The sequence below is a fragment of the Pogoniulus pusillus genome, chromosome 11 (genome assembly GCF_015220805.1).
Source record: "Pogoniulus pusillus isolate bPogPus1 chromosome 11, bPogPus1.pri, whole genome shotgun sequence".
NCBI lineage: Eukaryota > Metazoa > Chordata > Aves > Piciformes > Lybiidae > Pogoniulus > Pogoniulus pusillus.
Genome location: NC_087274.1, coordinates 14,753,252 through 14,780,080, shown reverse-complemented (window position 1 = coordinate 14,780,080; position 26,829 = coordinate 14,753,252). Strand labels below are relative to the sequence as shown.

The 26,829-nt window shown below is 55.4% G+C and overlaps 1 protein-coding gene across 3 annotated transcripts in view; it reads left to right on the top strand.

The window, feature by feature from the left end:
• Nucleotides 1-26,829, top strand: part of LOC135179399 (dynein axonemal heavy chain 9-like) — a 107,711-nt gene that overhangs the window by 45,326 nt on the left and 35,556 nt on the right. For all 3 annotated transcript variants that reach the window (XM_064151164.1, XM_064151163.1, XM_064151165.1), the window contains 6 exons: nt 626-830; nt 4,346-4,510; nt 7,306-7,446; nt 10,405-10,575; nt 12,673-12,795; nt 25,654-25,847. In XM_064151164.1, coding sequence (XP_064007234.1) covers nt 626-830; nt 4,346-4,510; nt 7,306-7,446; nt 10,405-10,575; nt 12,673-12,795; nt 25,654-25,847 — 999 coding nt within the window. The remainder of the gene's footprint in view (nt 1-625; nt 831-4,345; nt 4,511-7,305; nt 7,447-10,404; nt 10,576-12,672; nt 12,796-25,653; nt 25,848-26,829) is intronic.

Sequence of the window (26,829 nt, the reverse complement as noted above, 5' to 3'; positions counted from 1 at the left end):
AGTGCCGGTCCCTAGGAAATGTGAGGGGCCACTGCCTGCCCTGTTCCTCTTGGGTGAAGTGTCCTGGAAGGGTCAGGGTGTGCTGGTTTGAGCCTAATTGGGGTATTTTAATGAGAGAAATCAGATCATTGGCTGTGAAAAGAAAATAATGGTGATGTCTTTGTCACTCATCTGTTCTGGTGAGAGGTACAAAACCAAGCAACATAAGCAAAGTCAGGCAGTCTCTGGCTGGCTGCTGCTTGCTTCACTAATTCCTCTGCCTGCACCTGTGTAACCCCAACTAATCACTCTGCTTCTGACTCCTTAACTGGCTATCTCACCCCTGCACATAAAGCCTCTGACTTAGGGGTGGGGGTGGAAAGGAGGAGAGGAGTTGGTTTGGAAGGCTTCCCGGGCGGCTCTGCTGTTCAGGAGGGGTTTTGTACTTCTGTATTACTTTTAGCTTGTGTAGAGTTGTAAATACCTGCATCTGTTGTGTATATGTGCTTGTATACTTGTGCCAGGGTGTAAAGAGAGCCTCAGTCCTTAACCTCCAGCTGGCTGAGTTAGTCTGGTGGGGGAGGGGGGAGCGGGAAACTCCCAAGCTACCAGAGAGGGCCTCACGCTGCTTTGGCTGTGCTGGCAGGTACATCAGGATTGGGGACAAGGAGTGTGCCTTCAGCCCCTCGTTCCGGCTCATCCTGCACACCAAGCTGGCCAACCCCCACTTCCCCCCCGAGCTGCAGGCCCAGTGCACCCTCATCAACTTCAGCGTGACGCGCGACGGGCTGGAGGAGCAGCTGCTGGCTGCTGTCGTCAGCATGGAGAGACCTGACCTGGAGCAGCTGAAGGTCAGCAGCTGGGGGTAGGCACTGGGAGCAAGGATGAGCAATGGCAATGACAGCAGCAGACAGCTGCAGCAGTGGCCAATAATGCTTTTTATGGCAGTGCCAAGGTATTGGTGGCTCATGTGCCATGGGGCACAGATCAGAGAACCACAGCATCCCAGCTTGGGGGGGACCTCAAGCATCAGCATGTGGTCAGACCTCTCCTGGCAAAAGCTGCATGAGCCTAGCCAAGCCTGACCTTGAATGTCTGCAGGGATGGAGACTCCACCATACCCATGGGCAGGCCTGTGCTAGTGTCTCACTACCACAGAATCATAGAATCACCCAGGCTGGAAGAGACCTCCACGCTCATCCAGTCCAACCTAGCACTCAGCCCTGTCCAATCAACTACACCATGGCACTAAGTGCCTCATCCAGTCTTTCTTGAACACCTCCAGGGATGGCAACTCCACCACCTCCCTGGGCAGCCCGTTCCAATGCCAATCACTCTCCCTGTGAAGAACTTCCACTGTGCAGAACTTCCTCCTGATGTCCAACCCAACTCTGCCCTGCTCCAGTTCCAAACCACTGCCTCTTGTCCTATCCCCACAGGCCCTTCTGAACAGTCCCTCCCCAGCCTGCCTGCAGGTCCCCTTCAGATACTGGAAGGCTCCTCTAAGGTCTCCCCAGAGCCCCAGCTCTCCCAACTCATCCCCAAAGCAGAGGTTCTGCAGCTTCTGATCACCTTGGTGGCCTACTCTGGACCCTCTCCAGCAGCTCTAGGTCTTTCCTATGTTAGGGGCTCCATACCTGGCCCCAGCCCTGCAGGAGGGTGAGGACCCCCCAGAGCAGAGCAGAGGGGCAGGATCCCCTCTCTCCAGCTCTGCCCACACTGCTTTGGATGCAGCCCAGGCTGCCCTTGGCCTTTTGGGCTGCCAGTGCCCACTGCTGGCTCCTGCCCAGCTTCTCCCCCACCAGCAGCCCCAGGTCCTCCTCTGCAGGGCTGCTTTCAGTCTCATCACTCCCAGCCTGGACTGGTATTTAGGATTGCCCTGACCCAGGTGCAAGAGCTTTCTGCTGGGCTGTGAGGGACAGGCTCAGCACTGGGCTGCAGACACTACAAAGAACCACTTTGCTTTAGTGCTTTGTGCTGAAGGTGGCTGGAGGATGCCTACAATTAGCACAGTGGAGTCATTAACTGCTACTGTGTCAAGGTCTGTCCCTTTCAGCCTCAGCAGCACCACTGGTGGTGGCTACTGTTACAGGGAGAAAGACAAATTCAACCTCTAACCCTGTCAGCAGTTAGGAAATGGATAATTAGGCTCTGAAAATGAGCAGCTCCAAATGGGCAGCACTTCCCTCCTGTGCTATACAAGAACTGGCTGTTGGGAATGAGGGATGGCATCTTTTGAGGTCGCTGATCCCACAGGGAGTGTGTGTTGTGGGGCAAGGAGGTTGGGCAGAGCATCAGGGAAAGGCTCTGACTGATAGGACAAGAACTGAGGCACTGGTGAGGGCACACCTTCAGCACTGGGATTGAGCCACTCACTCCAAAAAGGACATTGAGGGTCTGGAGGAGGCCCAGAGAAGGGCAGCAAAGCTAAGGAAGGGCTGGGGAGGAGCCTGGAGAAGAGGAGTCTGTGGGTGACCTCATTGCCCTCTACAGCTCCCTGGCAGGAGGATGCAGTCAGGAGAGGGTTGTGCTCTGCTCCCTAGTAACAAGTGAGAGACACAGAGGAAATGGTGTCAAGATGCACCAGAGGAGGTTCAGGTTGGCCATGAGGAACTTCATCTCTGGAGAGGCTTCAGAGCCATGGAGATGCCGTGCTGAGTGCCGTGGTTTGGTGGTGCCCTGGCAGTGCTGGGCTGAGGGTTGGACTGGGTGATCTGGAAGGTCTCTTCCACTGAAGTTTCGTAATTCCAGATGATGATGCCAGCACTGAGGAGGCTGAGGAGCTGTGGGCTCCTTCAGCCAGCACTGAGCAGCTGCAGGTTGCTGTGCTCAGGATATGACTTTCTTTCCCTTCAAGAATATTTCAGACCTTCCTCTTGTTCTCAGCAGAGCAAGATAACACAGAGCCCTCTGTGCTCTCCATCTCATCTGCTTCCCTTCTGCTACAGTCCTGCTGCCCCAGCAGGCATCAGAGAGGAGGAAAGCAGCTTGGTGTTGAAGATGTTCTGCTGGCTGGGGAACAGTCAGTACAAAACAATCTCTTCCCTACTGGGAAAAAGGTAGAGCTTGGTCTCCTCTGGTGTGGTGAGGGGACAAAGCCTGGGGCTGCACTGAGCTCTGCAGGTGGCTGCTGGACAGGGACTCAGGACCTTCTTTTGCCTCTCCTGCATTTACTGATGTGGAAAAAAGCCACTCAGGCTGTTGTCTGAGAGCTGGGGAGAACTCCTTGAAGACACAGATTCGAATGTTTGGATGTCCCAAAGGAGAGGGCACTTCTCTGGGTGTGTTTTCAGCCACCCTTTGAAGCCTAGAACAAGAGGGACAGGCCTTTGGTGGCTGGGAAAAGGTTAAGGGCTTGGAGGCAGGTGGAGGTGACTCCTGTGGTGCTGCACAGCTGTAAGTGAGGTCAGCATCTTGCTGTGGGCAGAGGTGGAAGCCAGAATTAATGGAGATAACCACTGCAGCCAGTGGTGTTCCCCAGGGATCAGTGCTGGGCTCAGCTTTGTTCAGTATCTTTATCAATGACCTGGATGAGGGCACTCAGTGCACCCTCAGCAAGTGTCCTGATGGTACAGAACTGGGGGAGTGGCTGAGACCCCTCAGGCTGTGCTGCCATCCAGACAGATCTGGACAGGCTGAGAGCTGGAGGAAGGTCAATAAGGACAAGAGCAGGGTTCTGTATCTGGGGAGGAACAACAACAGGCACCAGTACAGACTGGGGCTGCCCTGCTGGAGAGCAGCTCCATGGAGTGCACTTTGGAGTGTGGGTGGGCAGCAAGTTCTGCATGGGCAGCAATGTGCCCTTGTGGCCAGGAGAGCTGATGGCAGCCTGGGGGGCATCAGGAGAAGTGTGGCCAGCAGGGCTAGGGAGGGTCTTCTCCCCCTCTGCTTTGTCCTGCTGAGACCTCACCTAGAATGTTGTGTCCAGTTTTGGGCTTCCCAGTTCAGGAGAGACAGAAACCTGCTGGAGAGAGTCCAGTGGAGAGCCACAGGAGTGACTGGGAGACTTGAGCATCTGCCCTGTGGAGAGAGCCTGAGAGCCCTGGGGCTGATTAGTCTGGAGAGAAGGCTGAGAGGGGATCTGATCAATGTGTACAAATACCTGAGGGCTGGGGGTCAGTGTCTGGGGCCAATCTCTTTTAGGTGGTGCACAGCAATAAGAAGCAATGGATACAAACTGGAAGAGAGAAGGTTTCATCTCAGCATGAGGAGAAACTTTTTTGGTGTGAGGGTGCTGGAGGCCTGGAGCAGGCTGCCCAGAGAGGTTTTGGAGTGCCAGTCAGAAGCCTGTAGCCATGTGCAGGAGGTTGATCCTTTCTCCTCCAGGTGTTCTGTGGCTCACACTTTCTGAATTTGTTGCTTGCAGTCAGATCTCACCAAGCAGCAGAACAGCTTCAAAATCACCCTGAAGACCCTCGAGGACAACTTACTGTCCAGGCTGTCCTCAGCATCAGGGAACTTCCTGGGAGACACTACCCTGGTGGAGAACCTGGAGATCACCAAGCAGACAGCTGCAGAAATTGAAGAGAAGGTAGGAAGGCAGTGCCAGGCTGGAGAAAAGCTGTGTGAGATGGTACCTGGGAGGGCTTGAGGGGGGAACACAAATGATTTACTCTGCTCATATCTGCCTCTTCTGCTGAAGAGGTATAGATGGGAGTGCTCTCTACTCTGGACAGCTTCAGGCCACCCAGCAGTTAGGAGCTTTTGGATGTTAAATGGCCTAGTTAAGGCCCAGAGAAAATGTCAGAGCCTGATGTAAAGACAATTAAATTTACACAGTGTATCAAGGCAGCTTTAAACTGCTCTAGTCTAATCCTGAGCACATCACACTTCCCAATGAAGATGGATTTTAGTGCTGACCAGACTGCAGTCCCTTGACTCTGCAATCTGGAGGCCATCTGCAGGAGCCTGCTGTGGCACAGCCTCCCCTCTGGGTGCAAATTGGCCTTGCATGAGCTGTGCAGTGTGGGCAGGGCCTCTTGCCTGCCTCCAGGAGAGGAAAGGGAGCTGTACACTGAGTGTCCTCTAGCCCTGAGGGAACTTGAGTCTGCTTGATACACCAGGGCTGGGACCTCTTTAACATCAGACATCCAGAGCAGGGGCTGGGTTGGAAGAGGCCTTCAACATCAACTGATGCCAACCCCCTGCCATGCCCAGGGACACCTCCCACCAGCACAGGCTGCTCAAGGCCTCAGCCAGCCTGGCCTTCAACACCTCCAGGCAGGGCACAGCCACAGCCTCCCTGGGCAACCTGTGCCAGTCTCTCCCCACTCTCACTCTCAACAATCTCTTCCTCATCTCCACTCTCAGTCTCCCCTCTCCCAGCCCAAAGCCATTGTCTCTCATCCACTCCCATCCCTTGTCCAAAGTCCCTCCCCAGCTCTCCTGCAGCCCCTTCAGGTACTGGAAGGTTGCACTGAGGTCTCCCTGCAGCCTTCTCTTCTGCTGGCTTCACAGCCCAAATTATCCCAGCCTGTCCCCACAGCAGAGGGTCTGCAGCCTCTGATCATCTTGGTGGCATCCTCTGGACCATATCTAGCAGCTGCAGGTCCTTGTGCTGTGTTCCCCAGAGCTGGAGGCAGTGCTGCAGGTGAGGTCTGAGCAGAGCAGAGGAGCAGAATCCCCTCCCTGTGCTGCTGCTTTCCCTGCTCTGGCTGCAGCCAGCACACAGCTGGCTCTGGGCTGCCAGTGCCCATTGCTGGCTCCTGCCCAGCTTCTCCCCTACGAGCACCCCCAGGTCCTTCTCTGCAGGGCTGCTCTCAATCTCATCACCCCCAGCCTGGATTGGTATCTAGGATTGCCCCGATCCAGGTGCAGGACCTTGCCCTTGGCCTTATTGAACTCCTAATGTTCTCCTCAGCCCTTCCCTGCCCAGTCCTCACTGGAGGGCTGGCTGAGCTGGTGGATCAGCACTGGCTGTGTCACAGAACAGAACCTAAAATAACCCCTGAGAGGCTCAAGAATGTCACTTTGTGCTGCTGAAGTAGAATGAAAGGATGAACATGGCTGAGACGATAATGGGCTGGTGGAGCTGCCAAAAGGGTTTTGGGCCTGTCTATCACAGCAGACACCTGGCTTGCAAGGTGAGGGAGGTGAAATGCTGCAGAGGAGTGGCAGCAAACACTGATAGAGATGAGCGGCTCCCAGGCTCAGGAGAAACTGCCTGCAGAGCAGCACTGGGGCTTTGCAGCCTCTGTTAGTGTAGGACAGGGATCATGCCCCTTTGCTGGTCCTTGGGGAGGCTGCACCTGGAATCCTGGGTTCAGTTTTGGGTCTCTCACTGCAAGAAGGACATTGAGGAGCTGGAGCAGGTCCAGAGAAGGGCAACAAAGGTGGGGAAGGGTCTGGAGAACAGGGCTGGGGAGGAGCAGCTGAAGGAGCTGGGGGTGTTCAGCCTGGAGAAGAGGAGGCTGAAGGCAGAGCTCATTGCTCTCTGCAGCTCCCTGAGAGGAGGCTGCAGTCAGGTGGGGGTTGGGCTCTGCTCCCTAGGCTCAGGTGAGAGAAGGAGAGGAACTGGCCTGGAATTGTGCCAGGGGAGGGTTAGGTTGGAGAAGAGGAAAAATGTCTTTGTTGCAAGAGTGGTCAGGGATTGGCAGAGACTGCCCAGGGGGGTGGTGGAGTCCCCATGCCTGAAGGTGTTGCAGCAAGGTGTGGCCATGGCACCTGAGGCCATGGTTTAGTGGCCAGGGAGGTGCTGGCTTGCTGTTGGACTGGATGGTCTCAGAGGCCTTTTGCAGCCCAAACAGTTCTGTGGTTCTGCTCTGTCACCTGTGCAGGGGGGCAAGGGGGAGCAATTAGCAGAAGAAACACATTGATGACAAAACCAATTCTGGTCAGCCAAGAGCAGAGACCCTGCTGAGCAGCCTGGAAGGGGGCTCAGGAAGACAGACTGGGAATGGGATGGGAATGCAGTCACATGGACAACAGATCAGAGGAAGGAGGATGGTAGGAATGGGCATTTCAAGCTGTGCCATGGGAGGTTCAGGTTGGATATCAGGAACAATTCCTTCCCAGCAAGGGTTCTCAGGCACAGGCTGCCCAGGGAGCTGCTGGAGTTCACAACCCTGCAGGGTTTCAGAGCCTCCTGGGTGTGGTGCTGAGGGCTGTGGTTTGGTGGGGAGGCTCAGCAGCAGCAGTGGGGATGTGAGCTGTGGGTGGGGGGATGGACTGGGTGATCTCAGAGCTCTCCTCCAGCCTCAGCAGTGGTGGCTGGGTAGAGGCTGGTCCCTGTGTGTGCATGTGTGGGCTCCCTGGCACCTTGATGTGGATGCAGGCTGCATGCCCAGGGATGTGCTCACAGTAATCCTGTCCTGTGTTTGCCCTCAGGTGCAGCAGTCTAAGGTGACAGAAGCCAGGATTAACGAGGCCAGGGAGCACTACAGGCCTGCTGCTGCCAGGGCCTCTCTGCTCTACTTCACCATGAGTGACCTCCAGGCCATCCACCCCATGTACCAGTTCTCTCTGAAGGTACTGTCCTGTGAACCACAGGCCGTGAGCCTCTGCTGCTGCTTCTCCTCTTCCTCTAGTCCAAAGGTGTCATCTTGGGCCTCTGGGAGATGTTTGAACTCCCAGGCAAAAGAGTGACCTGCTCAGCTCCCAACCTGCCAGTTGTGATTTGGCCACACATGGCCAGGTCTGGCTTGTCTAAGTCACCCAGTGGGAAGCTGACAGCTTGTATGGCAATGAGAGCAGGGCCATGTTTTCCAAGTGTCTTCACACAATCACAGGATTATTTGGGTTGGAAAAGGCCTCTGAGACCATCCAGTCCAACAGCAACCCAGCCCCACCATGGCCACTAAACCATGGTCCCAGGTGCCATGGCCACACCTTGCTGCAACACCTCCAGGCATGGGGACTCCACCACCTCCCTGGGCAGCCTCTGCCAGTGTCTGACCACTCTTGCAACAAAGACATTTTTCCTCTTCTCCAACCTAACCCTCCCCTGGCACAATTTCAGGCCAGTTCCCCTCCTTCTGTCACCTGAACCTAGGGAGCAGAGCCCAACCCCACTTGACTGCAACCTCCTCTCAGGGAGCTGTATAGAACAATGAGCTCCGCCCTCAGCCTCCTCTTCTCCAGACTGGGGACTGGAGGGTTAAATGAGAAGGCTTCCTGGGCTAGAACTTCTAAAAGGTGTCCAACCTTGCCAAGTGACCTGGAAAGTAGCAGAACAGAGGATGCAATATTTTGAGCCTCAACCACAAACAAAGAGGTTTTCTTTTTGATGTCCGATTCGCAGTCACAGAATGCAGCGGGTTGGAAGGCTCTCAAAGGTCATCCTGTCCCACCCCTGCAGGCAGCAGGGACACCTCCAAGTAGAGCAGGATGCCCAGGGCCAGATCAGGTCTCAGCATGTGTACCCCAGGGAAAGGGCCTCAAACAGACCCCAGGGCATCACAGCTCTGGACTCATGCGCTGCAAGGCTTTCAGCAGGGCAGTGGGCAGGAGGTTGTGTGCAGTGTGCTCTGCAGAGACCCAGCCCTTACTGCTGCACAAGCTCCTGCACCTGGGTCAGGGCAGCCCTGGCACCAGTCCAGCCTGGGGGTGATGAGACTGAAAGCAGCCCTGCAGAGGAGGACCTGGGGCTGCTGGTAGGGGAGAAGCTGGGCAGGAGCCAGCAGTGGGCAGTGGCAGCCCAAAAGGCCAAGGGCAGCCTGGGCTGCATCCAAAGCAGTGTGGGCAGAGCTGGAGAGAGGGGAACCTGCCCCTCTGCTCTGCTCTGGGGACACCTCACCTGCAGGGCTGGGGCCAGATATAGACAGCACAAGAGATACCTGGAGCTGTCAGAGAGGGTCCAGAGGAAGCCACCAAGGTGATCAGAAGCTGCAGAACCTCTGCTGTGGGAACAGGCTGGGAGAGTTGGGGCTGTGCAGCCTGGAGAAGAGAAGGCTCCAGGCAGACCTCAGAGCAGTCTGCCAGTACCTGAAGAGGACCTCCAGGAGAGCTGGGGAGGGACTGTTCAGAAGGGCCTGTGGGGGTAGGTTGAGAGGCAATGGTTTGGAACTGGAGCAGGGCAGAGTTAGGTTGGACACCAAAAGGAAGCTGTGCCCAGTGAGGGTGGAGAGAGACTGGCACAGGCTGCCCAGGGAGGTGCTTGAGTTCAGTCATGTTCAGCTTGAGCTCATTCAAGTTCAGCCTTGCTGTGTCCCTGTGCAGCCTGCTCTAGCTGGAGGTGTCCCTGCTGTCTGCAGGGGATTGGACAAGATGAGTTTTGGGGGTCCCTTCCAACCTAATCCTAAATAAAAAGCTTTTGTTTTGGTGCCAGGTTTCAGTAGAGGCCTGGGTGGGCAGAGCAGGTAGGACTTCACCTCACAAGGCAGTGAATCCCCTCAGGGGTGGCTACCTGCATCTAGGCTCTTCCTTAGGATACTAAAGGCTCTTGGAACAACAGTTCTGATCTAAATGAGAAAAGACAAAGAGCTGACAGAGCCACTTGAGGAAGACTCGCTGGCAAATTACCAGCTGCAAGTAGAAACAGCAAACAAAGCCAAGGTCCTGATTAGGAATTCAGAGGTTCCATACACAGGGACCCAGCTCCAGGCAAAAACTGAGCCAGTCCAAACTGATAGCACCAGGTGGAGGAGGCAGGAGTGGTGGCAGCAGTAATTTTAGGGTTCTAAAGAGGAAAAATGGTGCCTCTAGAAATGAAAGCAGCATTTGATACCCTCTGCGTTATTAAATAGCCACAGAATGCATCTCCCTGCTCAACATGGCTCTAAATTGTCTTCTACCATGCTGCAGAGCAGCAGATAAATCTGCTGTGCTCCACTTTCTAATGGGCTTCTAGCTGGGAGGTGAGGCAGGGAACATCATCTCCTGGTGTCTTCACACCATGGTTTATGACCTGTCATCAAAATGGATTAGGTAAAAGCTTTGCACCCAATAATTCCCTGGGTATTGCCACACAGTGCTGAGGGCAGCTGGAAAACGCAACACAAACAAAGTGCAGGGGCTGGAGGTGGAAGCTGAAGCCTTGGGAAGTGCTGGTGCTGTTATTCACAGGTTGGAGGGGACCCTCCAAGGCGTCTTGGCCAATCCCCTGCAGACAGCAGGGATACCTCCTGCTAGAGCAGGCTGCCCAGGGACACAGCAAGGCTGAGCTTGAATGTTTGCAGGGATGGGACCTCAAGCACCTCCCTGGGCTGCCTGTGCCAGTATCTCCTCATTGCCCAAGCCCAACTCTGCCAGCCTGGTCTCACAGCAGAGCCCTTCCAGCCCTGCTAGCACTGCTGTGGCCTCCTCTGGCCCTGCTCCAGCAGGTCCCTGTCTGTGCTGTGCTGAGGGCTCCAGAGCTGCCCCAGCACTGCAGAGGGGGCTCAGCAGAGGGGCAGAATCCCTCGGTCTGATACCCAGGACACTTCAGAGCATCCCCAGGGGCATGCAAAGTGCTTCTCTAAACCAGCAGTGTCCTTCTGCTCCCCGCAGGCGTTCAGCACCGTGTTCCAGAAGGCCATGGGCAGGGCAGCGGCGGAGGAGAGCCTGGCGGGGCGGCTGCGGAGCCTGCTGGACAGCATCACCTTCAGCCTGTTCCAGTACACCAGCCGCGGGCTGTTCCAGCGCGACAGGCTGACCTACACCGCTCAGCTCACCTTCCAGGTACGCGCTGCAGCCTGGCAGCTGCCTGCCCCAGCTGGAGAGCTCCCACACTGCTGTGGCCTGCAGCAGGGCAGCAGCAAGCAGAGGGGCTGGGGAGGTGATTTCCTTCTCTGCCTCTCTCTTCAGTACCTGTCACAGGATCACAGAGTGGTAGGGGCTGGAAGGGACCTCTGCGGACCAACCAGTCCAGTCCCCTGCCAGCGCAGCATCACTTAGGGCAGGTCCCTCAGGGACACATACAAAGAGAATCACAGAAACACCCAGGTTGGCAAAGCCCCTCAGGAGCACCAAGTCCAGCCTAGAACCCTGCTCTACGAGGTTCACCTTAAACCATAGCCCCAAGCACCACATCCAAATGACCCTTAAAGACACCCAGGGTGGGTGACTCCACCACCTCCCTGGGCAGCTCATTCCAGTGCCTGACCACTCTGTGAAAAACTTCTTCCCAATGTCCAATCTAAACCTACTCAGCCTCAGCTTGAGGCCATTCCCCCTTGTTCTGTCTCCAACTACCTGTGAGAAGAGACCAGCAGCAGCCTCTCCACAATATCCTTTCAGGTAGCTGTAGACAGCAATGAGGTCTCCCCTCAGCATCCTCTTCCTCACACTAACCATCCCCAGCTCCCTCAGTCACTCCTCATCAGATTTACTCTCCAGGCCCTTCACAGCTTCCTTGCCCTCCTCTGGGCCTGCTCCAGCACCTCCACATCTCTCTTGTATTGCAGTGCCCAAAACTGAACATGACACTCGAAGTGTGGCCTCACCAGAGCAGAGTCCAAGGGGACAATCCCCTCCCTGCTCCTGCTGGGCACAGCATTTTTAATCCAAGCCAGGATGCCACTGGCCTTCTTGGCCATCTGGGCACACTGCTGGCTCATGTTCAGCTGCCTGGGCACACTGCTGGCTCATGTTCAGCTGCCTGGGCACACTGCTGGCTCATATTCAGCTCCTGTCTACTGCCACCCTCAGATCCCTTTCTGCCAGCAGTGCTGCAGGTGGTCTCACAGAGGTGCCAGCTGCAGAGCTGCTCTCTTTGCTCTGGCAGCTCATTGCAGCTCTGCCACCCGAGCAAGGAGCCCTTTGTGTGTCCCTGTGCTGACATCAAACTCCATCACTGAGCAGTGCCTGGCATGATGCTGTGCAGCTGCTCTGAGGTCTATTTGGTGCATGACTCTAACTGCCCTGACATGAAGGGTACAGCCATGAGCCATGCCTGAGCTGCTGCAACACTGAGCCTGGCTGACCTTGATCCAGTGCCTGCCAGGCCCTGCTTGGTTCTGCACAAGCAAATACCCTGTGTAAGAGGGAAGGTCAGGAACAGATACACACATGGAAAAATGGACTCTAATCCTACAGCTGTAGCTCAGCTGCTTCAGAGTCCCCTCACTCAGTTTGCAGATGTCCTCAAACTGGGAGCAGTGGCTGGCACCCCTCAGGCTGTGCTGCCATTCAGTGAGGCCTGGCCCGGCTGTAGAGCTGAGCAGAGGAACCTCATGAAGGTCAACACAGGCAAGTGTAGGGTCCTGCCCCTGGGGTGGAGCAACCTCCTGCAGCAGGACAGGGGAGGGAGGATCTTCTGGAGCAGGACCTAGGAGTGCTGGGGGACAAGTTCACCAAGAGTGACCTTGTGTGCCCTTGTGGCCAAGAAGGCCAGTGGGGTCCTGAGGTGCACTAAGAAGAGTGTGGGCACTCAGATTTGGATCAAGGGAGGTTCTGCTCTCTCTCTGCTCTGCTCTGGTGAGGGCACAGCTGGGGTGCTGGGTCCAGTTTGAGAGACACAGGGAACTGCTGCAGAGAGCCCAGTAGGGATTCTGAGAGCCAAGAGCCTGGATCTGTGCTGGCAGGGCCTGCTCCTGTCTGCTCTCTCTGAATCTGCATCACAGCTCTTTCTGCACACTTTCCCCTAGATCTGGTGTGGCCAAACTCCAATCTTGTTCCTGCTCCTCTGCTGGGGGGTCCCAAAGCACCTCCATGGTGTGTTTCACCACGGCCCTCTGGGTACCTGTGAGTCCTGTGTTGGAGTTGTTGCTGTGCTGGAGTGTGGTGCTGCCCTGTACCCTGGCTGCTCACAGCTACCCTATGTGTTTGGCATTGCAGATACTTCTGATGAGTAAAGAGATCAACCCTGTGGAGCTGGACTTCCTCCTGAGGTACCCAGCAGAGACTGGAGTCACAAGCCCTGTGGAGTTCCTGTCTAATCACTCCTGGGGAGGAATCAAGGTACCTGCTCCTCTTGCTGATGTGGAAGCAACATCCCTTAGCTCCTCTAAAAGCCTTTCAAGCAGCCTTCAGCTTGGTCCTAAGAGCACTGGGGGAACAAAGTCCTCAGCATACATGAGAAGCCAGCACAGGAGCAGAGAGTTGTGTAGGTAGCTCAGCTTTGGGAGCTTTTCATGACTGATCTGTGTGTCCTCAGCAAACTGACATTTTTCCCACTGAGATTTAGACCTCTCCATAATGCAGGAATGAGGACATCCTCTGGGTTTTGTGATTAGAGGTTGTACAGGACATGGCATCTTCGCTGTGTTTTGGAGGGGGTGGGAATATGAGGGAGATAGGGGACAGGGACTTGCTGGGGAGGATATGAAAAAGGGCCATGAAGATGCTGAGGGCACTGGAAGAGAAGGCTCTGGGGAGATCTTAAAGCTGCCTTCCAGTGCCTGAAGGGGCCATAATCAGACTGCAGGACTGTCTGCAAATGCATGCAGGGGCAGGAGGAGGGCAGTGGTTTGAAATGAAAGCAGAGCAGAGATTGGATGTGAGGAACAAGTTCTGCACCAGAAGGCTGCTGCAACAGTGCAGCAGGTTGTCCAGGGAGGTTGTTGAGGCCCCATTCCTGGAGATATTCAGGGCTGTGGGCAGCCTGATCTATGGAGGATGTCCCTGCTGAGTGCAGGGGGTTGGACTGGATGAGCTGTGGAGGTCCCTTCCAACCCAAACCATCCTATGATTCTATGATCTCTCTGGTGACAAAAGACTGAGAGAACTGGGGGGGGGATTAGCCTGGAAAAGAGCAACCTGGGGGGCAATCTGATCAATACTTGAAGGACAAGTGTCAGGAGGATGAGGCCAGGCTGTGTTCAGCTGTGCCCAGTGACAGCACAGGGGGTAACAGGCACCAAGTGGAACCAAAGAAGTTCCACCTGAACATGAGGAGGAACTTCTTTGATTTAAGGATGGTGGAGCCCTGGAGCAGGCTGCCCAGAGATGTTGTGGAGTCTCCCTCTCTGAGGAGATGCTAAAGCCACCTGAACACGTTCTTGTGTGACTTTCTCATGGAGTTGGACTCCATGGTCTCCAAAGGTCCCTTCCAGCCCCTACCGTTCTGTGTGGCCTTTTGCAGAGGTAGCTGACAGAACTCCTGCACAGAACAGTGCCACGGGCAGCAGAAGGTGTAGCAGCTGCCAGGTGTCTGGAGAGGAAGGGCACTGCAGATTGCTGTCGATGATCTCATCCTTGCTGCTGTTTGCCAGCAGCTGCAGAGTCTGCTGGCTGAGGCCTTGGTTCAGCAGGGTGTGCTTTGTTCCTCAGGCCCGGCATGGTCCTTCGCACCTGCCCGCATCTGGCGCTGTTCCTTTTGTCCTGTCAAGAACTTGCCCCTGACATCCAGTTTCAATCTCCCCTCTGCCACTCTAATTCCATTCCTTCTCATCCTGTCATTAAAAGGCCTTGTCAATAGTCTCTCCCCAGCCTTCTTGTAGCTCCCTTCAGATACTGGAAGGCCACTCCAAGGTCTCCTGGAAGCCTTCTCTTCTCCAGGCTGCAGAGCCCAAACTCTCTCAGCCTGTCCTCATAGCAGAGCTGCTGCAGCCCTCTGAGCATCTTTGTGGCTTCCTCTGGATTGGCTCAAACAGTTCCATGTCCTTCTTGTGCTGGGGGCTCCAGAACTGCACACAGGACTCCAGGTGGGGTCTGAGGAGAGCAGAGCCAAGGGGCAGAATCCCCTCCCTTGTCCTGCTGGCCACACTGCTCTTGCTGCAGCCCAGCACAGAGTTGCTGTCTGGGCTGCACTCACACTGCAGGCTCATGTTGAGCTTTTCATCAATCCAGACCCCCAGGTCCTTCTCCTCAGGGGCTTCTTCACAGCTTGCTGCCTCTGTAGGACATTTCTCTGCTGCTCTGAAGTGAAGACATCCTGAGTTCACTGAGATACTTCTGGAATTTTCACCTGGGACATGGAGTTTTCTCTTTCTCTTCCACCATGCTTCATGCAGCATGTCTGTGGTTGCTGGAGGGTGACCAGGCAGAACAGCTTCATCCAGGCTCAAGGCAGCTCTAATTCTCTTTTCCTGTTTACATTGTTCTGGGATGCTCTGCAGGAGTTATGGTGCCACATGGCCTGTCCCACAGCAGTTCCTTACCATTCTATGATTCCAGGACCATCCATTCCTACCATCAACCCAATGCCACCACGGCCATCACACCAGGTGTGCAGGTGCCATGGCCACACCTCCTGAGCTGGTGACTGCTCCACTTCCCTGGCAGGCTGTTCCAATGCCCAGCCAGCCTGCTGCATGTCCCATCTGCCTTCACCTTCGCTGCTGTCCCTGTGAGCTGCACATCTCCAGCAGCTGCGCTGCATGCCAGGGATCTGGGCTGATTTTATGGCTTTCAGCGTTTGCAGATGCCAAACTCTGGATTTCAGATCCTGGATGCTCTTCAGATTGCCTTTGGTGATGGCTTTGCTATTGATCTGGCCCTAATCATATGCCTGGTGTCAACTTGCTGAGGGTCCCTGCTCTGTTCCTGTGTTTGGTGCTTTATTAGCCTCCGAGGGTTTGGCAGCCGCCGTGACTGGAAGCACACTTTGAGCACAATCCCATTTTGTCACAGGCTCCTATAATTAGGTTAATTAGTCATGGCTTCTACACAGCTTATTAGCAGGCAAAAATCTCCTTTTCTTTCATCAGGGAGATTAAGAGCTGTAATAAATTGTTTCTTCAACAAAGCTTGGGCAAAGGACGCTTCAGATTCGGGCTTCAGCATTCTGCTGGTGTCTCAGGGAAGCACTGCAAAGGCTCCTGCCCAAAGCCCTGCTCATGCCATGGCTGACAGGCCAAAAGAAATCAATACTGGCATTTGTAGCCCACTCTGTGCCTTCCATTTTGAGCACATTCACTTCAAAGGAGACCTTATTAAATGCTGAGGGCTCTGGGTATGCAGCCAGCCTGCTGTGACTGGACTGATCCTTTACTGGTGCTGCTGGATTAATAATAGGAATGAGCTAATAGACCTTCAGAGCTGGGAGGCTGTTGTCAGATCATGGCACTTGGAACATACAATCATGGAATCCCAGACTGGTTTGGATAGGAAAGGACCTCTGAAGCTCCTTCTAGCACAGCCCCCTGCAGCCAGCAGGGACATCCCCAACCAGAGCAGGCTGCTCACAGACCCACACACCCTGACCTGCACTGGTGCCAACCATGGGGCAGCTCCCACCTCTCTGCCCAGCCTGGGCCAGGCTCTCCCCACCCTCAGGGACAAACATTTCTCCCTTCTCTCCACTCTCAATCTCCCTCTGTCAGTTCAAACCCTCCCCCCTTGTCCTAGCACCACAGGCCCTGCTGAGAACTCTGTCCTCAGCTTTCTGCTCAGCCTTGAAGCACTGCAAGGCCTCCTGAAGGTCTCCCTGGAGCTTCTCTTCTCCAGGCTGCCCAAGCCCAACTCTCAGCCTGGCCTCACAGCAGAGCCCTTCCAGCCCTGCTGCCCACACTGCTGAGGAAAAAGTTGTTTGGTGTGAGGGTGCTGGAGGCCTGGAGCAGGCTGCCCAGAGAGGCTGTGGAGTCTCTTTTCATGGAGAGCTTCCAAGCCTAGGTGAGCACTGTGCTGCTGGGCAAGCTGCTGTGGGTGCCCTGCTTAAGCAGGGAATGGGACTGGATGATCTCCTGAGGTCCCTCCCAAACCCCCTTGATGCTGGGATGCTGTGAGCCATGCTGCAGCTGTGTCCCAGGGCAGAGTTCTTGTAGGCTGGGTGCAGGCAGCTCTGGACCCCCTCGGCACAGACTGATGGTTCCCAGCTCTGATTCCCTTTGTGATCCTTTCTGCGGTGTCCCTTCCCTGCTGCACACAGATGTGTCCTGTGGGGTCAGCGCAGCTCCTGGCTGACTGCATTCCTCACTCCCAATCCTTTTCCCTGCTCCCTTTCTGGAGAGGGAGGATTTCCATCCTGTGGCTCTGCAGATGCTGCCGAAAGGGCATTGTTCGATGACTGTGCTGCTGAAGCCTGAGCTCTACAGTCTGAATGCAGCCCTGCAGGAGCAGCAGAGCAGCTAAGTGCTTTGTGAGCTCTGTAGTTATCCCTCAGCAGCATGCAGATGGTCAGGGAGGGTGTTGGGCTCAGGAGCTAAACCAGCAAGTCAAGGAGGAAAGCTGGGAGGGAGGGTTGGGTTTCTCTGACGGCAGAACCAAAAGCTCTCTTCCAACTTGAACTTCTTTTCATGCCTTGAAGGCCTTTTTGTCCTCTTCGTTCCTGTCAGAGCCTCGCTGAGACCCAGCCTGCTGCCTGCACTGTGCTCTTCGTGCACAGCAAGGCCCTTTGCTGGGGCTGGGCAGCTCTGGAAGGCTGCGGCTCGCAGCTTGCTGCCGCCACGCAGCACAGCTGCAGCCAGGGCCTTAATGAAATCACAGTATCACAGTATCACCAAGGTTGGAAGAGACCTCATAGATCATCAAGTCCAACCCTTTACCACAGAGCTCAAGGCTAGACCATGGCACAAAGTACCACGTCCAATCCTGCCTTGAACAGCCCCAGGGACGGCGACTCCACCACCTCCCCGGGCAGCCCATTCCAGTGTCCAATGACTCTCTCAGTGAAGAACTTTCTCCTCACCTCCAGCCTAAATCTCCCCTGGCACTGCCTGAGGCTGTGTCCTCTCGTTCTGGTGCTGGCCACCTGAGAGAAGAGAGCAACCTCCTCCTGGCCACAACCACCCCTCAGGTAGTTGTAGACAGCAATAAGGTCACCCCTGAGCCTCCTCTTCTCCAGGCTAAACAATCCCAGCTCCCTCAGCCTCTCCTCATAGGGCTGTGCTCAAGGCCTCTCCCCAGCCTCATCGCCCTTCTCTGGACATGCTCAAGCATCTCAATGTCCCTCCTAAACTGGGAGGGCCAGAAATACCTGCCCTTAACTCAGCTCCTCAGATGTGCAGCTTTGGTAGACAGCAGCGACTGTCGCACCTGCGGCTGCTTTCATCTGCTCTCACCTAGAAGCCTTCTAAGGCCATTCCCAGCTCCTCAGCAGCACTGCAGTGGCACAGGGATGCTCCAGTGCCTCAATGAAACACTACTTGAGGGCCTTTTCCTTTTTTCTTTCTTCCCTTCCCTTTTATCCTGCCTGCTAATGTTTGATGGTGAGCTGCAATACAGCAGAGCTTTTGATCACATCTCCTGTTTGAAGGTGGACTTTGTTGTTTTGCTGGCAAGGTGGAGGTGCTGTGCTGGTGGGAGGTGTCCCTGGGCATGGCAGGGGTTGGCACTGGATGATGTTGAAGGTCCCTTCCAACTGATTCTATGAATCTATGAATCCTGAAGGTCTTTTCCAGCCATGGTGGTTCTGTCTCTCTGGGCCATGCATTTATTTTCACCCTTGGTAGAGAGTTTGCTTATGAGTTGAATAATTCAGGTAAGGCAGCTAATCAGAAAGGAACACCTTCAGAGCATGACTGATACAAACCCCAACCCAGGATGGGAGAGATGGCAAAGAATTAATCATCTCCTCCATTCATCCTTCCAGTTAATAGCTGTGCTCAGATGGAGCCATTCATCTGCCTGAGCCTCTGCTTCCTGCATGCTCCAATCCATCAAGCCCAGCCAGATGCAGCTCTGCCTTCCCCATTCTTCCAGGAGCTGCATTTCCCAGCTGGATATTCTCAACCACTTTTGGGTGCCCTGCAGAAAATAGAGAGAAGAAGAGGAGGAATATCTGCAGAGCCTGGCAGTGCACCTGGGCAGGGGAAGAGCTTTAGAGGGAGTTTGGAAAACACCCAGGGCTCTGCCCGAGCATCCAGCAGCCATCCAACTGCTCTGCTTTGCCCTGCTGCACACACAGGAGGTGCCTCAACCTCTGCAAGTCTGTGCACTCTGTTCTTGTCCACACTCACTCTACTAGTGCATGGCATCCTTCTGAGGAGCTGGTTGGACTTCACTTGCCCCAGAGCTCTTCTGGACTCAGATGGCTCTGGGGCAGGGTGCTTGAAGTTGTAGAAATAGTGGAAAACACCTGGAGGTGTTCCAGAAAGGTGTGGTCATGGCAACTGGGGCCATGGTTTAGGGGCCACGCTGGTGGTGGGTAGACAGTTGGACTGGGTAATCTCAGAGGGCTTCTCCAACCCAAACAATTGACAGGATCCCAGGATGTTAGAAGGGACCTTCAGAGACCATTAAGCTCAACCCTCCTGACAGAGCAGGACATTCTTTGAGTCTGTGATCTAAAGATGAGGAGAAAGTTGTTTGTTGTGAGGGTGCTGGAGGCCTGGAGCAGGCTGCCCAGAGAGGTTGTGGAGTGTCCTTGTGTGGAGAGCTTCCAAGGCCAGCTGGACATTGTGCTGCTGGGCAAGCTGCTGTGAGTGCCCTGCTGGAGCAGGGGGTTGGACTGGATGACCTCCAGAGGTCCCTTCCTTCCCCCCCATGCTGTCAGTCTGAGTGTATTATCTCTGCATTGTGCCCATCTGCCTGGCACTTCATCCTGTCCCCCCATACACTGTCTCTCTGAAGATCTCCTTTCCTGCCACCTCCACTGGCTCTGAGGAGCTGGGGGTGAGTGACACCCTGGAAGCATACAGCAGAGTTCCGCAGTGCATTTCTGCATCCAGGCTGGTGGCTGCTGCATGTTGTGTTTGCTACAGATGTGTGGGGAAGGAGAGCACTTTGCATTGGTGAGTGGAATTCACAGCTCTGCTGGCACAGCAGCTCCAGTTTAAAGATGATTCTGACTTAGGTGAGAACCTGTCAATGGAAATTGAAGTGCTAAAATAACTTCTCTGTGAGTCACAGTCACAGATTGCATTGCTTTGGAAGGGACCCTCAAAGGGCATCTTGGCCAACCCCCTGCACAAAGCAGGGACACTTCAGCTAGAGCAGACTGCACAGGGACACAGCAAGGCTGAGCTTGGATGTCTGCAAGGATGAGCCTCAGCCACCTCCCTGGGCAGCCTTTGCCAGTCTCTCCCCACCCTCACTGGGCACAACTTCCTCCTGATGTCCAACCTAACTCTGCCTCGCTCAGTTCCAAACCATTGCCTCTTGTCCTACCCCACAGGCCCTTCTGAGCAGTCCCTCCCCAGCCTGCCTGCAGGTCCCCTTCAGGTACTGGCAGGATGCTCTGAGGTCTTCCTGAAGCCTTCTTTTCTCCAGGCTGAGGGCAGAGCTCGTTGCTCTCTGAGCTCCCTGCAGGGAGGTGGCAGTGAGGAGGAGGCAGCCTCTGCTCCTTGGTGGCAAGGGACAGGAGCAGAGGCAATGGCTCCGAGCTGCCCCAGGGGAGGCTCAGGCTGATCTCAGGAAATATTTCAGCCCTGGAAGGGTTCTCAGACACTGGCACAGGCTGCCCAGGGCAGTGCTGCAGTCAGCATCCCTGGGGTGTTGCAGCAGCCTGTGGAGCTGTGCTCAGGGCCATGGTTTGGTGGTGAGCCTGCAGTGCTGGGGGGAGGGCTGGGCTGGGTGAGCTTGGAGGGCTTTGCTAGCCAAATGTGTGCTGGAGTTCTCTGAGCCCCAACTCTCCCAGCCTGTCCCCATTGGAGAGGTGCTCCAGCAGCTCTGCCCATCTCTGTGGCCTTCTCTTCCCTCGGTAAGCAATGGTCCTTGCCCTGCCATGCTGTGCAGAGCTCTGTTCTGCTGACAGCCTCTCATCCTGAGACACAAACCAAAGCCTCTCCTGTGCTCAGCTCTCTGGGGTGGTTATAGTGTGGGTGGGGAGGCAGAGCTGGAGTCCTCCAGCCCTTTTTATTTTCTTCTGATGAGTGTTTTTTGTCTCTCTCCATTCCCATGACAACTCTCACTGACACTTTCCACCGTGCTGACACAACCAGTGCAGAGGTGGATGTGCAGGACCCATCTGCTGCCCCAGTCTGTTCCATCCACATTTGCTCTCCTGCTGCTCGTTGGCCAAAGCTGCTTGGGAAATTTCAGAGCAGAGGTGTTGGAAAGCAGCTGATATGGAGGGAAAGGTGAGGGATGGAGCTGGCTTGCTCTGCACTGCCTTCTGAATAGCAGCCTCTCATTAACACCATCACTGCTAATGAATGTAATTGGAAGTGGTGGCTGATGAAAACCTGACTTAATTTATATCACACGGACTTGCTCCTTGCAATTAAAGCTCTCTGGATTCTGCAACATGTTGTTGAGGGAGAGAGAGAACTTCCCAGCTCTAGCTGCAGGTCTGCCATTCAGGGAGAAGAAAGCAGCTTTCAGAGCCTCCCTTGTTCACAGCAGCCAAAAGGCTTCTCAAAGTTGTATCAGCCCAGGTTCTGAGGAGGCGTTTTTCAAGTCAGGCACTTCAAAAGTCAACAGTGCTGAGATCTCTGTAAGCACTTGCAGTGATGACTCCACTGAATTCCACATTTGCCATTGTGTGAAGCTCAGCCAGGAGAGCTGGCCCACAGCTGGTTATGGCTCTAAGGACAGTTTGGGTAGATGAGAACTGTGGGACTCGTTTCCTGTGGGACTCAGTTCAGAGATCCATGGAAGCATAGAATGGGTTGGGTTGGAAGGAACCTACAACATCATCCAGTGCCAGCTCTCTGCCATGCCCAGGGACACCTCCCATCAGCACAGGCTGCCCAAGGCCTCAACCAGCCTGGTCTTGAACACCTCCAGGCAGGGCACATCCACAGCCTTCCTGGGCAACCTGTGTCAGTCTCTCCCCACCCTCACTCTCAACAATCTCTTCCTCATCTCCACTCAGTTTCACCTTTCCCAGCCCAAAGCCATTGTCCCTCATCCTGGCACTCCCAGCCCTTTGTCTATAGTCCCTCCCCATCTCTCCTGCAGCCCCTTCAGGTACTGGCAGACTGCTCTGAGGTCTCCCTGCAGCCTTCTCTTCCCCAGGCTGCACAGCCCCAACTCTCCCAGCCTGTCCCCACAGCAGAGGTTCTGCAGCCTCTGATCATCTTGGTGGCATCCTCTGGACCATATCTAGCAGCTGCAGGTCCTTGTGCTGTGTTCCCCAGAGCTGGAGGCAGTGCTGCAGGTGAGGTCTGGGCAGAGGGGCAGAATCCTCTGGCTGCCAGCCATCAGTGCTGGCTCCTGAGCAGTTTTCCATCAGCTAATGAGTTACTCATGTTCTCTGCTGTGGTTCCAAGCTCTCCACAGAAGGCAGGACATGGCACTGAAGGTGGAGCTGTCATTTCTCTGTGTTCTTGGAAACAGTCACTGCTTTGTTTCAATTCTTCTTCTGGAAATTCCCAGCATCCCTGGGAGTTTGGCATGGAGATGGTCAGCACCAGCTGGAATCAGGTCCATAGTGTAGCTCTCAAGTGGTATTCCAAACCTTCTGCTCTTGTCTCCCCTTTTGTGGAGCTGTGAATGATATTTGGGCTTTGGGCAAGCTTTGATGTATTGCAGGATCTGTTATGGTCATATCTACAATTCCCTCTCTGCTGATAGCTCCAGTTCTGGCCCTAGAGCTCATGACCTCTGAGGAAAGGTGGAGGGATCTGTCCAGCTATGACAGAGCCAAAGTCTGCTTGTTACTGGCATTGTCAGGATCAACCATGACTGCCTGAGGCTGGGAGATTGAGCTTGAATGAATGAAACCAAATCATCTTTAGCAGAAACACAGAGGAGCTTGCAGTGGGGCTGAGAGAGCTTCAAATAATGCATGGAGTTGGAAGGGACCCTCCATGGTCATCCTGTCCAACCCCCTGCAGGCAGCAGGGTCACCTCCAGCTAGAACAGGCTGTGCAGGGACACAGCAAGGCTGAACTTGGATGTCTGCACCACACCTTCAGGCAGCCTGTTCAGTCTCTCCCCACCCTCGCTGGGCACAGCTTCCTCCTGATTTCCAACCTAACTCTGCTCTGCTGCAGTACCAAACCATTGCCTCTCGTCCTAGCCCCACAGCCCTTCTCGACAGTCCCTCCCCAGCCTGTCTGGAGCCCCTTCAGGTACTGGAATGCAGTTCTCAGGTCTCTCTGGAGCCTTTTCCAGGCTGCACAGCCCCAACTCTCTCAGCTTTCCATAGTGGAGCTGTTTAGGATGTGAGCTGGAGCTTGTCAGCCTCAGTTCTGTGGAGTGCTGCCCTGCAGGTTTGGTCTCCTCCGTACAAAAAAAAGAAGTAAATATGCAGACAGGCTGCAAAGTGCCCAGGGAAGGGCCAGGAGAAGGATCAGAGGCCTGCAAGCCCTCTGAAGAAAGGCTGAGAGCTGGGGCTGTGCAGCCTGGAGAAGAGAAGGCTCGGGGTAGACTTTACTGCCATGGAGCAGGACATGCAGGGTGGCCAGCAGGAGGATGGAGACTGCCTTTGTACAAGGAGTGCCATGGCAGAGACAAGGGGGATGGGGACAAGTGACTGCTGGGGACATTCCCATTGGGCTGCAGAAGGAAATGTTCCACAGTGAGAGCAGTTGACACTGGAATCACCTCCCAGGGGAAGTGGTGGAGTCCCTGCATGGGGCAGTTTGAGGGCTCAGCCTGGCAGGGTGCTGGGACAGCTCATTCCAACCGGGCTGTGACCTAGAAAGGTTGGAGCAGATGATCCCTGGGGTCCCTTCCAGTCTGTGATGTGTGAATGCTGTGGAACACCTCCGCCCTTCAACAAGCTTCTGCTGCACTCTCAGTGTTTCTGTTTCCATAGAAAACGGATCATTGCCTCTCTGTCATACCTGACTTATCTCTGCCACTTCAATTGCCTGCACCATCAGCTTGTGCAAAGCTCCCAGAAGATGTTTGTTTCAGCCACAGTTGTGCTAGAAAGCCAGAAGATCCTCACAAGCTGTGCAGTGCTTTCTGCCACCACTTGTATGGAAGAGTATTTGAGCTCTTCCCTCCTCTGCATGACATTTAGAGCTGCTGCTTTCCAGCCACAAGTGGAGCTGCATTCTCCTTGTCAGCATCAGGGCTTCTCTGTCTTCCTCAGCTCTTCTTGAGGCTGGTCTTTGACTACCTGCATCTGCTACAGACCTGGAGTCAGTCTCTGACTACATTGTACACCTGGAAATCTGAGTGGTCTGCTTTTCACAGTGGCTCAGAAGGGTGTGGGAGGGTGGCAGAAGCAGGGAGCAGTGGCTGGCACCCCTCAGGCTGTGCTGCCATTCAGGGAGACCTGGCCAGGCTGGAGAGCTGGGCAGGGGGAACAGAATGAAGGTCAGCAAGGGAGAAGGCTGGGGAGAAAGCTTCTCCCATAGCAGCACAGCTGACTGGGGACCTGCAGGGAAGGAGATCCATGGAGAAGGCCCTGGGAGTGCTGGCAGTGCAAGCTCCCCAGAGCCAGCAATGTGCCTGCATGGAGAAGTGCCCTGGTGAGGCCACTTCTGGAGTGCTGGGTCCAGTTCTGGGCTCCCCAGTGCAAGAGGCACAGGGAACTGCTGGAGAGAGTCCAGGGCAGGCTGCAAAGCTGCTGAGGGGCCTGGAGCAGCTCTGTGAGGAGCAAAGGCTGAGAGCCCTGGGGCTGAGAGCCTGCAGGAGAGCAGCCCCAGAGGGGAGCTGAGCAATGCTCAGCAAGAGCTGAAGGAGCTGTGGGGGGCAAGATGCTGGGGCCAGACTCTTGTCAGTGGTGCCCAGGGCCAGCACAAGAGGCAACAGGCACAGACTGGCACCCAGCAGGTTCCACCTGAGCAGGAGGAGAAAGTTGTTTGTTGTGAGGGTGCTGGAGGCCTGGAGCAGGCTGCCCAGAGAGGTTGTGGAGTGTCCTTGTGTGGAGAGCTTCCAAGGCCAACTGGGCACTGTGCTGCTGGGCAAGCTGCTGTGGGTGCCCTACTGGAGCAAGGGGTAGGACTGGATGACCTCCAGAGGTCCCTTCCCACCCCTCCATGCTGGGGTTCTGGGATTTGTTGTGCAGGGCAGTGGGCAAGAAGCAGGCAGCCAGGTGCAGGGTGAGGTCTGTGGCTCCATGATCAGCAGGAGCTCAGGGGAAGTCTCAGTGCTCTCTGTGGGAGACACTGCCTGGGGAAGAGGGGAGAGAGGAAGCAGTGCCTGTGTGTAAAGGTGAAGAGAGTTAATACTGCAGCTGTGAAATGCCTGAAAGCCCAGACTGGGTGAGCAGGGCCTGGCCATGCCTGTGCCTAGCACTGAGCAGGAGCACTCTGGGCCCAAGAGCCCTCTTCCCCCAGCTAGGAGTTTGGCAGCTCCATTCTCTGCTGTCTCATGGCTCCCAGGAGTGCCACTGATGTGCTCTGCTGCATACACAGGCTCAACATTCCCAGCTCCCCTCCAAACCAGGCATTTCTGGGACAACTCTGAGTAGCAAGGGCTTGTCACCTGGGACACACTTTCTGTCTACACTTTGGCCACAACAACCCCATGCAGGCTACAGATTGGGGACAGAGTGGCTGGAGTGGCACAAGCTGTGGCAGTGCCCTTGGTGTGTCCAAGAGCCAGTCCAAGGCAGGGGTTTTCTGCATCCCAGCCCTTGTCAGGAGGTGTCCCCATCAGCTCCTGCCTGCTAGCAGCAGCCCCTGGCTGTGCCAAGCTGCCCTGAAGTGCAGAAAGTGCCTCAGAGAGCACAGCCTGAGCTGGGCAGGGACAGCTCTGAGCAGGATGGGCTCTGCCTCAGCTCACCGCAGGGTGGAGCATTGCAGTGCTGTGGGTCAGGACATTAGGACAGGCTCTTGCTTGCAGCAGGGTTCCAGAGCTGCCACCCTGTGGGAGGCTTTAGACAGGGCTAGGTTCTGAGGACCTTCCTCCCTCAGCCAGGCTTTCCCATGGCCTTGCCAGTGGCCTGTGTGGGCTCCTGTTTGTGTGACACTGCTGCCAACAGGCTTGGCAAAAGAAGGCTGGACAAAGCCTGGCCCCGGGGGTGAGCAGTGGCTCCCAGGCTCCAGCTATGAGCCTTCTGGTGGAGTAGAAGATGAGCAGTCAGGAATGCCAGGAGCGAGGCTCAGAGGCAGATGGAATTGCTCTGTGAAGACCTTCCTTGATCTCTTGCAGGCTCTGTCGTCCATGGAGGAGTTCAGAAACCTGGATCGGGACATAGAGGGCTCTGCAAAACGCTGGAAGAAATTTGTTGAGTCTGAGTGTCCTGAAAAGGAGAAGTTCCCTCAGGAGTGGAAGAATAAATCATCTCTGCAGCACCTCTGCATGCTGCGAGCCCTGCGGCCGGACCGCATGAGCTACGCTGTCAGGTGGGAGCTGTGCAGGGACAGCTGTGCTGGCTGCAGCCAGGGCAGGGAGAGCAGCACAGGGAGGGAGTCTGTCCCTCTGCCTGCTCAGACCTCACCTGCAGCACTGCCTCCAGCTCTGGGGAACCCAGCACAAGAAGGACCTGGAGCTGCTGGAGAGGGGCCAGAGGAGGCCACTGAGATGATCAGAGGCTGCAGAACCTCTGCTGTGGGGACAGGCTGGGAGAGTTGGGGCTGTGCAGCCTGGGGAAGAGAAGGCTGCAGGGAGACCTCAGAGCAGCCTGCCAGTATCTGAAGGGGCTGCAGGAGAGCTGGGGAGGGACTTTGGACAAGGGCTGGGAGTGCCAGGATGAGGGACAATGGCTTTAAGCTGGGAGAGGTGAAACTGAGTGGAGATGAGGAAGAGATTGTTGAGAGTGAGAGTGGGGAGAGACTGGCACAGGCTGCCCAGGGAGGCTGTGGCTGTGCCCTGCCTGGAGGTGTTGAAGGCCAGGCTGGATGTGGCCTTGGGCAGTCTGTGCTGGTGGGAGGTGTCCCTGGGCATGGCAGGGGAGGTCAGATTTTGAAGGTCCCTTCCAACCCAAGTGGTTCTGTGGATCTATGAAGTGATTTCTCTTGAGAGAGCTCTGCCAGGAACCAGCCACTCCTTGGAGCTCTTGAACACGGTGCTGGGCTGGTAGGTTCCACATTTTCCCTTATCACTTCTTTTCATTGTCAGATAGCTCAGAATCCCAGCATGGGGGGGTTGGAAGGGACCTCTGCAGATGATCCAGTCCCAGCCCCCTGCTCCAGCAGGGCACCCACAGCAGCACAATGCCCAGCAGCACAATGCCCAGCTGGCCTTGGGATCTCTCCGGAGGACACTCCACAACCTCTCTGTGCAGCCTGCCCCAGGCCTTCAGCACCCTCACGCCAAACAACTTTTTCCTCCTGCTCAGGTCATAGATCACAGAATGTTAGGGGTTGGAAGGGACCTCCAGAGATC